This window comes from Xiphophorus hellerii, chromosome 23 (assembly GCF_003331165.1).
Source record: "Xiphophorus hellerii strain 12219 chromosome 23, Xiphophorus_hellerii-4.1, whole genome shotgun sequence".
NCBI classification, from domain to species: Eukaryota; Metazoa; Chordata; class Actinopteri; order Cyprinodontiformes; family Poeciliidae; genus Xiphophorus; species Xiphophorus hellerii.
In genome coordinates, this window is record NC_045694.1 from 2,306,393 (window position 1) to 2,325,119 (window position 18,727).

Here is an 18,727-nt window from a genome sequence, read left to right on the forward strand (position 1 = left end):
CATCTTCTTGTCGACTGAGAATATCGAGCTGAATTTCCCTCCCAAACCCCGTAAATTCCTAAAAGCCTGATTCCTGACTGAATCCTTCACTGTGGAATGAAAGACTGCAAGAAAACAAATTTGGATACATTAAAAACAAACAAAAAAACCCACTAAAACCTTTCCACACACACACACACTGAAGGGCAGATTATTTTTGGACTGTGAGGAAACTGGAGTAGAACATGCAAACTCGAACCGCAACGTTTTTGCTGCAAGGCAACAGTGGCACCAACTATGCCAACATGTTGCCCCTGAGCGCAAATTAAAACCTTTAATTATTCATATTCTGGGATATTTAATGTTAATTTACAAAATACATTTATTACGGACAGGAAATGAGATAAGAAAAGAGCAATGCATAAGATGTGTTATTTAAAAAATGTATATGTATACTTATTTTTAACTAAAATATAAAAAAATATTAAAACTGTAATAGAAATGTCTTTATTTGCAAGATAGTAATAAAAACTGTCCTGCTGCTGAAAAGCATTTCACAGGTTCCCACTCATATTTTGAGAACATATCTTTCTGAGTGTGGAGACTTTCATTGCCATCATCCTAAAATTTAACTTGTTTCACAGATTTTCAGTTCATCCAGTTTATACTGGTGAATAGGAAATTATTACCACTTTCACTCAAACATTTGTGGAAACAATAAAAGATTAATTTAAAACTAAATCTACCAGGAAGTTCAGCTGCAGTTTGGCACAATTTTTGTAGAAGAGACTTCATGATCTATTTATTTATGCTTTCTGTTGTGTGTGGTTTTAATTTCTATTTTATATTTATTGTTTTGGTCATTTTGTTTATTTATTTTAGATATTTGAAATATCTGCAGCTCCAGTGCTAAGTGTTCTTTACAAAATTAAAGTTTATTGATCTTTGAGATGATGAACTGGTATTGTTAAGCCATTATCATATTACTTGCAAATGGTCTCAGACAATAATTTGATCATTTATCACATTAATATCTGGGACAATTTATCATCCAGTAAAGTCATGGAATGCTTAATTAGACATATTTTTCTCAACATCTTACTGATCTAGATCTATTTTACAATGAATAATTTTCGGTTTTTCTGTAGAAAAAGTAGCATATTGTGCATAAATGGATTTATTTTGCCTTTATTTACCCAGATGACTCAAAGAGAACCAATTCTAATTGATTTCAAATTTGTATCTGTAAAAACCACAAATAATCATTTAGCCCTTTTCCACTTGCTTCGCAATTTATGTTGGTGAATCAATTAAAATCTCAATACATTGAGGATACTTCTGCAGAGAACTGCACAAACTGTCACAAACAGCTGAGATTATTTCAGACTGCTGTCTAGCAGTGAAGATAGGATGGTGAACTTTTCATAAACTGTCTTGCCAAAGTTCTGGATAAAAAAACATCCAGTCCTACCAAGCGTGCTGTGTTGGCTGGAGCTGACAGGACTGCAGACTGAAACTATTCTGCACAGATATTAAGCCCCTGTCAAACAGAGGTAGTAATTTAGACAGAAAGCCACAAGACTGCTGAACTATTTTTGTTCATTTTAAATTTAGACAGACTTTGCAGTGATTTTTTTTCATAACGGGACAAGTGAAAAATGTGAGGATATGGAGCCTTGGGGATACTGCAACATTTAGTGCACAGGAAACGCTCCGCGCCATCTGGTCTGTGCTTTATTTCTGTAATCACTGCTCCCATGTACAACAACAAGCCCTCAGCATGACGGTTCTTAAAGCAGGGCGACGTTTGGTTTTCTGACATCTTCCGACTCAGTACGGCTCAATCTAATAAAGGATGCAGCAAAGTATTTGCATATCACATGCTGCAGCTATCTGTTGATCATGAATGCAACTCACAACAACTCCAACTGAGACGCCGCCGCCGTGAAGGCTTTGGAGGTGGTGCGCTCTACTTTGAGACGGCTCGGATGAAACAAGGATGCACCGCCAGAACACGAGCTACAAGCATATTCTTGTTTTCTTTCACTCACTTCACAAACTTTGGGTTCTGAATGGCTTGACAGATCGGGTTTGGAGATGAGCTTGGAATTCTGTTCTTTTGTTGCTTGACAAGATGCAGGACAAAGTGGAAGAAACGGTCTCTCTTCTCTACAATCCTATCTGATAAAAACATATTTTTCTTTATTCTCTGCAACATTATGCATGTAGTACAGATGTTTAGCATTAAAGGATGAACAGGAGTGTAGCTGTTAATACTCTTGAGAAGATTTAAAAATAAAACTATACTGAGGGAATATGCAACATAAACTTGCCGCCTTACATCCAGAGCTCCTCTAGGTGTTGAAATATCAACTCACAAAAATTATTTTAGCATTTTCTACCTAAACTTTGTCGAATCTTGCCTAAATGAAATAAGTAAGAGGCAGATTTATAGTTGGGTGTCTGGAGGCTGCAGAGGATTTGTAAGGAGCCTCTAGAGCCAGTGAGCACATCCTCTTAAACCGACTCTACATCACAGCTGAGGGAAACCCCTCAGGGTCTTTAAGAACTAAGACTGCTTGTTTATTTTAAACTTTAGTCATCAGCAAACATTTTTTAAGTACTCAAAACATTTATCTGCAGCATCCATGGTGTGCAGTGCAGGTCATGGCCTGTAGGAACCTTTAGCAGCATCTAGGAGCCGAGCAGAAGGAAGAACACCTCGTACTTTAAACAGCTTTAACTGTGAGACATGTTCACTGTATCCCAACAGCTTCTGGAGGCTAAAAGCTTTAATGAAGAATGACTTATCCATCTTTGTTCTTTGAAGAAAATTCCTTCAAAGACGCAGCTCTGCAAAGAGCAGTAAATCAGAAAAGTACAATATTCCTACGCTGAATTACACTTAAAGTGTGTGACATCGAAAAGTGAGAACACAACCCTACGGAGCGCAGAACCTCATGTTTCACTTTTCCATTCTACCTGATTGAAGGTGTCGGTAAATACAGACACCTCATGCTCCAAAGAAGGAACTAATCTAAGGAGTTAATACAAACAGATCAAATGTAAGAGTTTATTAACGGACTGTTACATTTAACTCAACTAAATACTGACTTAAATAAAGAAATATCTTAATGGTACCAAGCTTGACAGCCAATGATGAATTTAAATATTTTTTATATAATTTAATCATAGCCTAGTGTAAAATGATACACTAAGGTGACATACATAGTTTTGAAAGACAAATATAGAGTTTAATTTCTAAAAGTGGTAGTGTCTTTAAAACAATAAAAAAAGTCAGTAAAATGTGTTGAAAAGTTCTGAACTTCTGTATTATTGGTACAGATTGGTCTCATTGAAAAACACAGGACTCCTTGTCAAAAGGTCAGGATTTTAAGGTTGGAAAATTACACTTTTAGGATTCATTTTACACGGTATTTAGTCTCGGAATTAAAATGATCCACATTTTGACTTCAAAAAACATTTATATTTGAATTAAGTATCTGTCTAATTTAGCTTAACTTTAGTGGAACCATTTTGTTGAGACGCATTTTCAACCAGCTCCCAGTTTTAGTCTGTAAGGCAGACAATCCATCCAGTTTTAATAAAGCTAACTTCAGTTACCCTGAACTACGTCTGTGGTTATGTTCCAGTGAGTCTGTGATTAACGTTGTCCTTCTTGGAAAAGTCACTGAATGAGTAGTAATCCTAAATCAGCTACTGCTCTCATTAACTCTGTGCACTCAGTTTTTCTTTCCCGTAGAAACTACTCTTGGACTAGTGCTTCTGTCTTTTCTATGTACCTTCTCTATCCTGTCTAATCCCCAGCTGATGAAGGCAGATCGACGTTCATACTTGACCTGGTTCTGTTGGAGGTTTCCTCTGATAAAGACAAGTCATTCTTTTAACACATACTAGCTCAGTATGAGGGGTTGCTGCAAAGTCAGTGACTCAATAAATCTGAGCTCCTTTTCCCCATCATATGTGTATAAAGTCAAACCCAATGTTATTCTTACCCTTTCAGATTAAAATTTCAATTTACTTTCATTGAACCAAGAAGTTTGTTTCTGATAGGAAAAGATGAAGCCATCTCACAAAAGATAAGACAACTTAAAAGAACGATCTGCTTTATTTACGGCTCAGGGTTAGAGAGGAATGAATGAATAAAGAAATTTAAAATAACATTTTTTGAAAATAACAAGCAATTACAATGAATTATGAGTTGGGGAAAAAAAGTCTGAGCGAAAACTATATTTTAGGACGAAGGGACGCTCCAGCTTTATGAAAAAACCTAACGTAGAGGAGAAGATGAGGACTTTGTATGATATATTTGTGGAAATCGTTCCTATTTTCACAGAAGCCATGAACTTCAGATACTGTTCATCTGCAGGAGTAGTTTATTTTTCAAGTCTGACACTTTTCTTTCTACTGGGATTATCTACTTTCATATTTTTTTTAAGTACACACCATGCTTTCATGTTCATGGACAAGGATGGACAGAAAATGCATTAAAAAGGGTCAAAGACCAGGGAAAAGTTTCAGAAAGCATCATGAACTATAGATCCAAACCACTTCAAAACTTCTTGAAAACAGCACACACACACACGCCCACCCCCGCCCACGCACCCACACAAACAAAACAGAACTAAGCAAAAGCCTCAATAAATGTAACTATAGACATAATGCATTTATTGTTCAAGCTCACCAACATATTGAAATCAACATGAAGTAGACACATGAAGAATACTTTTATATTTGATTCATTCCTGTCATTTTTTGCTTTTATTTCCTATTCATAAATCATTTTTAATAGAAAACCTACCATGGAGCAGAAAAATATAAGCCAACACTGCTGTTTAACAATCATAAGCACTAAAACAAAACCCTCATGAATCATAGGCAGCCCAGTCAATGAAAGAAAAACTAGAAATGCTCCAATATGACTATAGAGCCAGGCTGAATATTTTTCAGATGAAAAGGAAACCAAATTGCGGAGGACAACTGGAACAACAATTGTGCACCGTAGAGGTTTTAATGTCAAAACAGCGGTCTGGCAAACTGACAACAGACAGCAGCCTGAGGCCCAGAGGCAGACTCCTTAGAAGTGCCTCTGTAATACCGCCTTCCCTGCAGCCGCACTCTCAAACCCTTAAACAGTGTGCTGACTGAATTTCTCGAGTGTGACCTCCATGATGCTGTCACCCAGCGGTGACACTGCTGTTTTTGTACTTGATTATCTCATTTCGCCTGTTAGGCTCTCGCATGTCTCTGGCAGCGGCTCGACGGAGACCGGCTACTTTGTCACGTCCGTCATCGGTCACGCAGGACCCGACTAATCACCATGCCAGGAATTAACTTTGTTTATTGAAATGATGCGAGAATCAAACCTGATGCCTGTTCGTCAGAAGCGTGAGCAGAAAAAGCCGTTGTCTTATGGTATGGTAAAACAGCTGAGTGGTGTTGAATCGTGGCGAACCCTGCACCCCGCTGACTTACACACTGATTTATTCAGTCATTACTGTGAGTGATCGGCCCTTCAAAACTCTCCTCTATTATCTCCAGATGGGATGACGAACCATATTTCATTCTGATTTTAGCCTTTACTGCGGTGATTCGGGGTAAAGACCACCTGCCTGTAACCCACAGAGGTACCTATTTCTGCACCACAGACACACACACACGCACACACACACAATGCAGGTAATGAACGTTTCTTACCGTTTTGGATGTCCAGGATATGATGTTTGTCTAACATCCAACCTCCCATGTTAGAGGCATCCAGTTCATAGCCCTGTATCACCACCGTCCTCTTCTCCCACAGCACCACATCAAGGCAGGACTCATATTCATATCCCACTGACACTGAAAATAATGGCAGGAGACGCCGATGGTGAGCTGGGCTGCAACCTTTTTACTTGACACTTATAGCAGCAATGAGGCTTGTAGCTCGGCAGACACTGAGTGCATGTTGTGGTTGTTTTATGTGTCGCTTGGCTCTTTGGCTGTGCACTTCTCCCCAGCTGGGTTGATTTTAAAAGACCTGTGGGGTTTCCGTATCTCACCTGCTCCGTTTGAATTTTATGTGCTTTCCTCTTATTTATCTTGTGTAAATGCAAATGAAGCAGAACGCAAACCAGTGTGTGAAGGCGGGGGTGAGTCTCTTTAACAATAAAGGCTCAAGCGGAGCCCATTAAAGTAAACATCATAATCACTGCGATGTGGTTAAAAACACGAGCGGTGTATGAAGATGTCGGATTCTTATCAAACTTCTTGATTTTGTAAGAGGGTTTTCTGTTTTCAGGAAACTTTGAGAATCAGGGTTAAGCAGTGATATGGTATTAAGATACACCAGATTATTTTTAAAAGGCTGCTGTTTTACTTATTGAATAACATCTTTAAAAACTGCTAAAATAAATTTTTTTTGGAGAAAAGACAGACCAGAATTTATGTTCTGCAATCATCTATTGTTAGGTGAGACCATCAGTTCTCAAACTTCTATGCAGGTACTGGTACCTGGGTTATTTTTAGTGGTTCCTGATTATTTGCAATATAGCAGATGACAGAGAACAAGTAAACAAGTCATTGCGGCTCCTTCTTTGTTATTTTTCTCTCTAAGGTTGAAAGTTGAATTTGGGAATAAAACCAAATGAATTTTAAACATGTTCTATTTCAGTGGTTCCCAAAGTGTGGGGCGCGCCCCCTAAGGGGCGCAGTGCCATTGCAGGGGGGTCACAGGAAAAGGTATGGATGAAAAAAAAAACAGTTACACAAAAGTGTTTCAATGTAAAGATGGTTTGTAGTGTGTTTTGTTGCAACCTGAAGTGTGAAGTAAACTTCAGTGGAGTTTGCAAACAAAATATGTGAATAGGTTTATCGATGTGTTTGCCCAGTTGATTTTTTTCTCTTTTTTGGGGGGATCTTATTGTAATCCACTCGGGGGGGGGGGGGGGGGGGGGCAGAAGAAAATCTTTGGGAACCACTGTTCTATTTCAAGACTAGAATAATTTTAACTTTCTGTCAAATACTTTAGATATGCGCAACAGAAAAATCACATTTTTAAAGTAATTCAGAATCAGATTTATCAGAAAAATCTGTGAATACTGAAGTGTGATGAGGCAGGAGTCTACTGTACAGTACTCCAGGTGTGAAAATGTTTATTGAAAAATACTTCTTTAAAAGCTCACCTTTGGTTTACCACAGCTGACGGAGTCTGGTATTCAATGCAGAGATATGGGATTTTGATGTCAGTCTGTCTTTCCCAAATGGAAACTTTTGGTAAATTTCAGCTTTTTTTATGTTAAAGTTCATGCTTGTAAACTTCAAGTTTTTAGTCTGAGTGAAGAATGGGTTTTATTAGAAAAACTTGGTATTTATTGAAGTGGTAAAATAAAGAATGGATTGAATTATGTTGCTTGATGCAATTTGAGTTCATTGTTTCATCTTAAACCTAAGCCACATCAAAAATCCCTTTAAAAACAAAACCTATAGTCAGATGTTATACAACATAACCATAACACAGCCAGCCCTGCAGATGGAGATGATTTCTTTGAAAAAAAAGACTTAATGTTCCTGTAAAAGGGATTTTGTCCAACCCCAATGAGAACACTACTGTTTTCCACATTCACGTCTCTAAAACAACCAATGTGCATAACATAAAACCCAGAATTAGAGTATTCACACATCAATATGATGATATTTGTATTCAACCATATTCAAAAGAGTAATTTGGTTAAAAAAACAAAAAACAGTTCCACATTATCTTTTTTCTACTTGCTCCATGCAGATTTTTTAAGGCCACTGCCTCATAGGCAATATTTTCATTCTTGCACAGCTGCTGAAATATCATACATGGAAAATAAACAAGTCAGCAGAAAAAGCATCGGCCTTCAAAAAAAATGCCGCACGGAGGGATTTGAGGATTTCACACCAACTGCTACATCTTTATTGCTCATGGTAACCAAAGCAGTCCCCGGCCAAATAATCTTCAATTGAAAAACAAGTAAAATCAATCTCTAAAAGTTCACGCGAGGTTCAGCGCCTGAGGGCGTCTGACAGCGAACTTCTGCTTGCACAACATATTTAGTGGGCAGCTTCACAGCAGGAACTCACCCACAGCCTCTGCCAGGCCGAAGACCTTCTGATTGTAGGCGTCTGTTTTATCCCAGATGAAGGTGTAGGAGAGGTCAGGGAAGGCTGGGAAAGACTTCTGGAACTGACGGCCCATGACGGCCACCATCAGGTGGACTTTCATCAGGCCAAAAGGGAGGCGATCCTGGGTCAGAAGCACCTTGAGGATGGGCTTGTAGCCAGCTGCCCTGGAGCTCAGGTAGACCAGGTTGAGGTCACTGCCTGGTATGGCCACTTGCTCATGAAGCACCTATGATTTTAATTAGCAGTCAGACTGGTGCCAAAAGCACAGTGTGAAGAGCAGACATTCAAAAAAAACCTCACACACAGCTAACAGGAGCAATGGGAGTCTGTATTTAACTTAGAGAAAGGCCCTAATTACAGTTTATAAAGTTACTGTGCAATCTACAAACTCTGTGCAGATTACAGTGGTGTGCAAGAAAAATGGCTTCACCGTAAAGGCAGCAGATGAGTTCTTTAGTATCAACAAGCAGAATAAAAATCAAATACTGTATGACTACTAACAGAAACTGTCTCTAGGGTGTCTCAGTTGGACCTGAAGCTGCTATTATGCAAAAAAAAAAGAAAAAGAAAAAAAAAACACACACACACACAGCAGTTTGCTTTTCTCAGCTAAAACCTGGCACAGATAGATGCGGTCATGACAGAGAAAGCAAAGGCTGCAGTCACATTTCGCAGCGAGGGATTTCTCTGAACTGGCCACAGACTAAACATATTAATCTGTGCTGCTGGGAGACAATTTATTGCTTTGTATTTGGGGAGATACTCTTCCATAAAGACCCAAAAGGCAGCCTGAAAGGCAGATCAGACCCTGTGTGAAATGAGCAAGACAAGCCGCTGTGAAACGAAGATAACATAATCAAAACTGCAGCCTGTGATGCTTGGATCATTCCTGAGTGAAAATACAGCAGTCATTCAAAAGCAATCAGATATGAGGGGAATTTGAAATTGGCTATAAAAACAATGAGAGGTAATGCTTCTGAGTCACCTCGGCGCCGTCCGCTCACCTGGGTCTCAGGGATGATGGGGTTGTCCTCTGGGGACGTTTTGTAGAGGGTGGAAAGCGGCGAAGCCAGAATGTACGGGTTGGGCCTGACCAGGCCGGTCAGGTAGCAGCTGGGGATGTCGTTCTCTTCCCGCTTCATCACCACCGTGTCCATCACATGGAAGACGTTCCAGGGGAGCCACACGGTGCGCTGCAGTGTGGGGAACGGCGCTCGCTCATAACTCAGGGTCAGGCTGGCGCCGCCGTTCGCCAAGAGGTCAAACCTTCACAGGACAGAAATATGTGGAAAACACTGAATACAGCTGAACTGTATCTATTGTAAACTAGCTCATTGTTTCAATGCACCATCTAAACCATTTTAACTGCATTTAAAATCATTTATCATACAGATTATCCCCTATTCGCAGTTCACAGATTTTTCTGTGGAAGGTAAACTGAAATTCTGTATCTTGGTGCAATGCTACCTGACACGTTAAAGGCTGCATAGCAACCATTCATTTTCCTTGCCCCTGATTGGCTGTATCTCCGAGAGAAGAGATTACAGACGTTGATGTTAGATTCTGCTGTAGAGATAAGATGGTTTCCACTGTGCATATTAATGCATATTAAGGTATATTTGTTGTTTGAATTATTAAAATACTTAAGACTCCCACTAAAATGCATATTACTGGCTATTTTAACAGTTCAAACACCAAATATACCATAAAATTCAATAACACAAAGAGTGGAACCCAACTTGGCCCTTCTATAGAAAATAAGATCCACACTCTTCCTTACAGCCAATCAGTGCCAGGGAAAATAAATGGCACTTCTCTAATTAGCATTATGTGCTAATAAGAGATACATTTTATTTTCATACATCTTTACTAGAGGTTTGTCCACATGTCTATGAAACTGCTTATATTGTAAATCTGTATTTTTCAAAGAGGCTGTACAATAATTTTAGCTAAATTAAAGATTTTTTAGAATAATATTTTTCTTCTAAAGTGAGGGATTTGTGGAATTAATAAAGTGATACCTAAACACAGAATTTGGGAAAAAAAAATTATTTGGTTTGATTTCTGATGAGAGCTGTGGACAGTGAATCTTTTTTTCCAGACCACCAAAGCAGAGAAACTTTTCTTTTCAAGTCCCAATCATTCAGCCTCCATTTAACATTCTCATTCACTGAATCTAATTTATTACTTCTGTTCAACCAGGCATGGCGGTGGCAGGAACGTTATGGCTGAATTTGGTTTGGAGCGGGGGCGTTGGGGGGGCGGAGTCTGGGGAGTTTCCTCTGGTGAACTGGTGTTAATTAGTACGACGTTACTGAGGGAAAGTTACTGGTTTGGAAATGAAGGGCGAGTCTTTGAAGTGCTGCTCTATATAGTCGCTGAGCTTCACACCCAGGGGGCGCAGCATCTGTGTGGTGACATCGCATGTATTCTCATGCACAGAGATACACTTGGAGGTTTCAGTGCATATGTACTTCTCTCATGCATGCCACCCATACCCAGAGTGACACACACACACACGCGCACATATACGCGCCAACAGCCAAGCTGTGCAGCTGACCTAAAACAGCTTCCTTCTCAAGCTCTCTCCTCTTTTGGGCAGTGGGGAGCTCACAGCTGCAAGAGGCCATGCTTTGATGCTGCCCCTCCACCCTCCCTTCTTAACACACTGAGCGGATCTGTTGGCTAACCAAGTGTGATTATCCCCTACCATTTATCACGCTTCTTGTCAGAGAGTTACAGGGCGGAATATCTGAAGAAATCTGCTAATCCTCAGCCATACGGGGACCCAGGGACCGCGATTCATAACAGCAGCTGTACAACTCCCTGCCACTCAAAAAGCCTTTTTGTTCCACACTGGCAACACATAAACATGGCCTTTATGCGTTGAATTGGAACCAAAAGTCTGGTTCATAATTTTGACAAACGGTCGTGGGTGTGATCGCTCCTCCCTCAGCCTTTCTGTGAGATATGCAACATACGCTTTCCTTGTATGTGTTTGCACTCCCATTATTAAGGACCTATCTGTGGTAATAGCAGGAGAAGGTCAGACAGTAATCCCATGTTTTACTACTCCGCAGGCAGATTGATTCTACCCTCGCTGATTCAATGCATTTTAAACAGCTCGCTTCAGAATGGCCTCCACCATGGTGACATTTGCATGAGGAATTGTTCTAAGGCAAAATGTGATGCTGTTGATTTGGGAAGCTTTTTGCTCAACCACCAGGACACCTGTCCCACTGTTGGACGCCTTTTACTACGACATGCAGCCCAACGAGAACCTCAGGAAAAGCATGACCTCTCCATTTCCTTGCAAGCAGCACCTTTTGATGTTTGTGAAAACAGGGAATTGCTTACATGCCGTCCTGCCGGGTGATGGTGTAACCATAATGTGGGTAGTGCAGGAAAGACACGTTGACTCCAATCAGCGGCGTCCCGTCTCCCGTTAGGACCTGACCCCGGACAACTGATACCAAGCTGTGAAAGGAAACAAACAGAAAATGATCTGAGCAAACAAGCGGCCGCTGCTTCACCACGGATCACAACTGCCACATGTTGGCCAGCGGCATGAAGAGAGAGGTATGATTCATTGACTGCTACCAACACACACGTCAGCGGCTGCTAGTCATGAAAAAGCTGCCATAAAGAGTCACGGTGTCTGTTTATTGCTTTAAAAAGCCACAATTTATACAAATAAGAGCTTTTGTTAACATTTTGCTGTATCTTGCACCTCTATTGCAGCATTTATTATTCAAGAGAACACAAAGAAAGAAGCCTAGTTATGTATGAGTAAGCCTCCTTTCCTGACAGGTTGCAGCATACAACACCATTACAGTTCCTAAGGGTAGTCTTCTCATTTATGGGGACATAACAGTGAATAAAAATTCAATGAGCACAAATGGAGTTCATTTACAGATTACATTTTTCTGATTTCTATGAATAATTTCATAAGGGTGTGCCATATGTTATACACAGAGCCTTGCAGAAGTATTCACATCTCTTGAGCATGTTTATATTTTTTCTCATTCTCAGCACAAACTTTAATGGTTTTGTTGAGGTTTTTTAAGAAAGAGCAGCTAAGTAAAATATAACTGTGAACCTGATTTTCAGGCTTTTAAATAAAAATCAAACAAGTCTGTCGTGCATTTTTAATCAGCTTTATTCAATAACAAAACCGTCTCCAGCTACAACTGGAAGGCTTTAGCAAACATTGGACATCTACAAATAAAAATATTTGCTTATTCATTAAAAAAAAAAGCTCAAGTTCAGTCAGACTGGATGGAGAGAGTCTCTGAAAATCATTGTTCCAGTCTTCTCACAGGTTCATTGGATTTACAGATCTGTACTTTGACTGGGCCATTTTAACCTATGAATATGCTTTGGTGTGAACCACTCCACACGGTGGCTCTGTATGTTTAGTTGTTTGTCCTGCTGGAACCTCTTTTCCAATCAAAAGCTCTTTGGAGTCTTTCCATCGATCAGATTCCTTGTCACTTCTGGAAAGGATACCCAAAGCATGATGCTGCCACCACCAGGTGTCATTATTAAGGTAAGTTCAGTGTCAGTTTTTTGGAGAGCATAATGTAAATGTGACCTTTATAAATTGTTCTTGGATCAGGTACTGCCTGTAAGAATATTAATTTAATAAAACATAACATGCAGTGGAGAGGAAATCCCATTTTTACTCTTTTGTAGAGCAAATCTGCCCCTGACACTGCAGGGCAACCGGCCCCACACCTGTTTTTCTATGATGCCAGGACAGAACACAAAGAAAGCAAAGTCCAGATGACAGGACTCTGTTAGAGAATTGTGTGAATGTTTGGCTGTGTTGTTGCTTTATGCGCTGAATCATCTACATAACATAGTAAGCTAAAGGTTAATGATGCATCGGTCAATTGGCCAGTGATTAATATTCTCCAATTTCTTTCCTTGATCGGCTTTGACCATTGATCTGAAGGTCAAATACAGAAAAATCTGGTTTTCTTTCCCCAGTTCATTAAATCAAAACAACAAATTCCCACTATTTTCAGTTCATAAATGAATCATCAAACATGTTCTTTAATGGACTTTTTGTTTTTGACTTCAGTAAGTGTTATATGAAGGTTACAGGCAGGTGCTTTGATGTATCCAAAGAGATAATTTCTAAGATGGATTTAAAAGTAGTACCTCCGTCAGAGACATTTTTCCTTTTCTATTTCTAGAATTAAAACAGAATTTACAGAAACGACTTTGTTATAATCCTCAGAAAGAAAAATTAAAATTGGTATGACAGACAGAGAAAATTTGAAAAGCCTGATTGGTGTGTCTCCAGTGAAGGTGAAACCTGAGATGTATAACAACCGAACAAGATTGGCAGTTAGATGCTCAGACGGCAATGTAACGTCTGTGTGGTTAATGAAAGCAAAAAATAGAGTCTGACAATGAATATTCTTATTGGTCTGATGCTGCTGAAGGAAAATGTTTCTCTGAATTGCATCTGAAAGATCGGTGACTCACATGATTATTGAGAGAAGCATGTTTGGTCTTAACAAGCTCCTTTTTAAGACCAAAAAAAAGAATTTTTTTTTGGCCTTGTGTCATACCAGAGTTTCATGGCAGCAGGCTTTAAAAATATCAGTGGTAATACTCATGATGACAGATATTACATCGACAAGAACAGTGTTACAAGCTCTTCGGCTCTGTTACAGATACACTATTGATGTAAAAAGCCAAAATGCTTGTTGGCTGACGTGTCAAGAGACACTTTATAGCAATTCAGAACAACGAAATACAACGCCGGAGGCAAAGTGTCGCAAAAGACAAAAACAACAAGGGTTCCTAAAAGGAAAAGCACTGCTGCAAAACAAAGGAGGATAACCAAGAAAAGGTTTAGAAAGGTGAACTCAGAAGTGAAGATATGAAAGAAAGATGCAATTTATATTCAGAAAATACAAAATGTTCAGCCCTGAAAATGTCAAAATATGAAGGTTTCCTGTTTTGAAAAAAAAAAGCCCTATTTTCAAATAAGCACAGGAGATTTCTCTGAAAAAAACATTTTCAACGAGTACTTTTGCCAACATCCACACCCTGGGGTTGCTTTGTACAACCCACCTCCCACTGCTGACCAAACATGAATGCCTCTGGAGCAGATAGGGGGGTTAAATACTTCACTTCAGGACACCCCAGTGGTAGTTAGTCTTCTGTATGGGAGGGCATTATTCATTCACCAGCCCCTCTCATATTATTCCTGCTGCTAAATGGATTTGCTTCTGGTCAAAAAGCTTTCCACCAGCAGTTTCTTTTTTCCCCACTTTCACCTGGAAAAAAAAAAACTGTATTTTTTTCCTTTTTTTTTATGCATTTCCTTTATAAATCACAGACGCAGAAGATTCATACATGATTTAAGCTCCTGGTATCCTTGACCATTTTTCAACATGACTGCGAGGCCTTCAGGTAGAACTTGTATAACACTGATTCTCATTCCTAAATTCATGCTTGTGGGGTAATTTGTTAGGTCCGACCTGCGTTTGAAGGTAAAACGGAGCCAGACAATGTAATATTTCTCCATCAACATTTACTCATTTGCCATATCAGAACTGCAGAAGGGAATTTTAAAGGCGTTCCTGTTGCATTTGTCATTGGTGAGTAAAAAGTGCTCATTTGGCCGCTTTATCTGCAGGTCATTACATATATGAGACAGGAATGATCAACAGCATGAGTCCCTCTCTTATTTCTCTCCTTGCATGACCGTGTGCTGTTATTTATTTGCTGGTTTTTTTTAAAAAAAGAAAAGAAAACAAAAAAAGACCACTTAAGAGCTCCAGCAAAGGCTCCCTCTTTCTTCCCCGTGTCTCTATTAATCTTTGGAGAGGCAGACGGATGATGCGAGAACTGAAGCCCATAAACAAACGCAAAGCAACACCACCTGCTGAAACTCCAGAAATGAATCATAAAGTACATGAATTCTTATCTGTCACTGTCCCACACTGGCTGCAGAAAAACACCATCTGAAATCCCAGTGGGAGACTTGTGTGGGGACATGCGATACGGCTGTGGAACCATTGTGGAGGAGAAGGTTTGGACGGGGGGTAGAGGGGGGGGCGGCGCTACACCACAACACATGTTTATTCTCTCTGCTGTGCAAGAGACAAGTTTACTGCCGAGTTCTGAAACCAGACCACACACTGGAACCGGCTCCCCTTCTGTCAGATCACACAACGGCTTTTTGGAAGAAAATGAATGACCTCTAAGTATTTCCAATTTCTCTTCTGTCCCACATCAAGCACTCTGTGACTAACAGTCGCCGCTGCCGAGGAAAGTCTTCTTTATCGCCATTGTTGCAGCGATTCAGACGCTTCTTTAGGAAGCAAACTTCACTTCATGACAAAAAATGTTATCAAAAAGAGCTTTGAAACAAACGAACACCACTAGGTTTTACTTTTAGTGTTAAAAGGCATTCATGCATAAAGTTGAGTTTTTCCACAGCAGTGATAATGTGGGTGGGGGTGGAAATATTTAATTGTCACATTTAGCATTAAGAATGTTTGCAGAGCTACTAAAATTCTGTTTTTTACTCTAAAGCTGACTTTGGAGAAAAGATAAAAAGAAAAATGAAATTTTTGAGAAATAGAACTAATGCCACAGCCAGACATGAAATCGACAGTAAGCTCAAGACAATGAGGATGAGGATTACTGAGAACCCAGCTGAGGGGAATTGCCTCATTCTATATTTTCAGTAAAGCATGCTATTTACATAAGGATTACTTTAAATTGTTGGATGAAATAATCCCAAAGCCTTCAGCACACAGTTGGTAATCATTTTCCTCTACATCAGTCGCCCGAAAACTTGCTTCTGTGCAAATGTGAACGCAATAAGTTCCTGTTTAATTAAAAAAAAAAATCCTGCTTCACACCTTGAACCACAAATTATATTCTTCTCTGTCCTTTACATCAAACATTTCAATCAATTCCTTTAACTTTGACAAACCTGACACTGAAGGTGAATATAAATATGTATGCATATAAAAGTGGTTCAAATTAAAATCGTACGTGTATAAAATACACAATAAATAAATGCTAGATAATTAAATAACAAATTAAATAGAAATTAAAAAATTAATAAGTAAGAAGATATTTGAACAAATAAATGAATAAATGGCTAGATAATAAAATTTAAAAATTAAATAAATACACTTGCATTTAAGCAATAGTAAAATAGACTTATTTCAATAACTTATTTATTCAACATATTTAAGTAAATAAATAAATGACCAAATTACCTTGCACAAGGGCCGTCAGAGACGGGCCGATGAAAACATGAACATCATTTCTTATAATGTGTTTCAGCAACAAGTAAGCAACAAAACCTTCAACTTTAGTTTATGATTTATAAACTAAAGGAAAAAACTCAACACTAAAATGGAAACCGTGTCAACTTGCACACAATAAAGCCCACATGTGGACTTTTAATACATTTTTCATACAGAGATAACTAACAGAATAAGGTTCTGACTGCGTTTGATGTTCTTTTGTTGGAGGAACAGTTTCAAGCGAGCATCGCCTTCTCACTAATATCAAAGATTTTTTTTCTTGTGTCTAAGAGTTGCAGCTTCAGATCTACAAATCTGTGATGGTTGCCCCACTGATAATAAAATATGTATATAAAGATTTCTAAAACTGTTATCTGGCACATTGCACAGTTTTTTTCCTTTTAATGTATAACATTTTCTTGTTCACTTAATGTAAGCAAAGGGTGTCCAAACCTTTAGCCAAGGGGGCCATAATTAAAGTGTTTGGGGGCAATGTTTAATAATATTGCTTTTTTTCCATTTTTATCCACTAAACTAAACTATTTTAATGCAACAATAAAAGTAGTCTGACTCCAGTATCTGAATCAAGCCTGAGTTGGGTAACCAAACCTACGATAGTCTTGAGTCGTGTTTTTCTGCCGTAAGGACTGCTTAAACAGAGAACAAGCTACTCCTGAATTACTTGTCACTTCTGGCAGCTAAACTGCTGTAAACAAACTCGTCATCTTGACTCCAAAGACAAATACGTGTGACACTTGTGACGGTTCGACTGCACAACCGCAGGTGCCTTCCTCACACAGGTAATTAGACAGCAAACAGCCAGCGTGAGCCAAATAATTAAGCAGGTGTCGGTGGCACGTAAAGCTGCTTACCTGCTGTTGAAAGGGTTATCTCCAGGTATCACATGGCTGCCACTGGGGCCGATCAGGAAGTTGACCCGGTCATAAAAACTTTTAGACGAGGGCTGGTTGGTGGCGGCGGCACCGGCAGCGGGACTCTGGCCCTGGCCGGCGACAGCGGCCGGGTCAGCAGAACCGCGACAGTAGGTCTGACCCTGGCAGGAGATCTGAGCGCAGCAGTCAGGATCCATGCAGTCAACAAGGCCATCTGAGAAAAAAACACCAGGGAGACAGAGGGGATGGGCAGACTTGATGACCTGGAAAAATCTGGGCTGAAAACCTCTGATGCTGCTCTGAGTGCTGATGACTTTTTAGATGAACTTCAAGTAAGAGCAGAGATGCTGACTTGACACAAAGTAAATTTTTTAAAGTATCCCTGAGGAATTGTGAAAGTTCTGGGGCTTGTAATCAGGCAAATAAGTGTTTCATTGGAAATCCAGCCTGTGGAGTATTTATACTATAATCTCAACCTCTCTTTCTAATTGATCTACTTTATATTTTAGAGCATGCTGCTTAACAATCTGCACTGCTGCTGCATTTGCATATTCTTCTCACTGATGTTTTATGTATGATTGATTTGTTTTGTTTGTTTTCTGTGCCACTGCGGAGCCGGATCAAAAGCCGTTTTCCTGTCTGGTGCAATAACGGTTCCCGGTTAAGTTCTTTCTTCTCAGACGATTTGTACTCTACGTTCGCTTCTTCCTACCTCCCTCGTTATCCTTGCCGTCGGAGCAGAGCGTCTCGGTGGCGACGTCGCAGCCGAGGCCTCTCCATCCGGACTGGCAGATGCAGTGCCAGACGTTCTGATCCAGGACGCACCTCCCGTTGTTGTTGCACAACCCGGGGCAGCCGTCTGTCAAAGTATCACGGCCGAGAGGATGACGGAGAGAAGGAGAGAGGAGAGGGAGGAGTGAGGAGACAAGAGCAGAAGAGGGCACGTGAGAGTGGAAACGGGGGAAGAAGAGGGGTAAAAATGATAGAAGACAGAAGTGAGTGAACATACAGAACGATACACCTCTGACGGGACTGGGGATGGGGGTGGGGGGTGTGAGAAGTTACGGTCGTTTCACATGAGTTGAAGGGGCAACGACTGAGAAAAGTGAAATATACAAGAGTAAAGAGGGTGAAATCTTTCACTTGCTGTTAGTAGAATAATGGGAGTGAGAGAGTTTTTTTAGATAGATTCCACCTGAATCAGTAGCATAACTGTTATTAATAATAATGATATATATTTTTTTATTTATTTACAACTTCAATGGTTGTCTTGTTTAAAAATGTACACAGAGTTCCTGCACATTTTTATATATAAAACTACTTTTCAAACATAATGTCCATAATTATCTGAGCTGTTTTCAAATTCAAAACTTCTCTATGAATGGAATATATTTCTACAGTGGATGGATGGATGGA

At 39.7% G+C, this 18,727-nt stretch overlaps 1 protein-coding gene across 6 annotated transcripts in view; it reads right to left on the minus strand.

Moving 5' to 3' along the window:
* The window catches only part of LOC116714382 (teneurin-3), a 193,402-nt gene that overhangs the window by 40,513 nt on the left and 134,162 nt on the right, over window positions 1-18,727 (minus strand). For all 6 annotated transcript variants that reach the window (XM_032554922.1, XM_032554920.1, XM_032554919.1 and 3 more), the window contains 6 exons: window positions 18,024-18,170; window positions 17,291-17,525; window positions 11,488-11,607; window positions 9,135-9,396; window positions 8,089-8,356; window positions 5,698-5,841 (listed from right to left, as the gene is read on the minus strand). In XM_032554922.1, coding sequence (XP_032410813.1) covers window positions 5,698-5,841; window positions 8,089-8,356; window positions 9,135-9,396; window positions 11,488-11,607; window positions 17,291-17,525; window positions 18,024-18,170 — 1,176 coding nt within the window. The remainder of the gene's footprint in view (window positions 1-5,697; window positions 5,842-8,088; window positions 8,357-9,134; window positions 9,397-11,487; window positions 11,608-17,290; window positions 17,526-18,023; window positions 18,171-18,727) is intronic.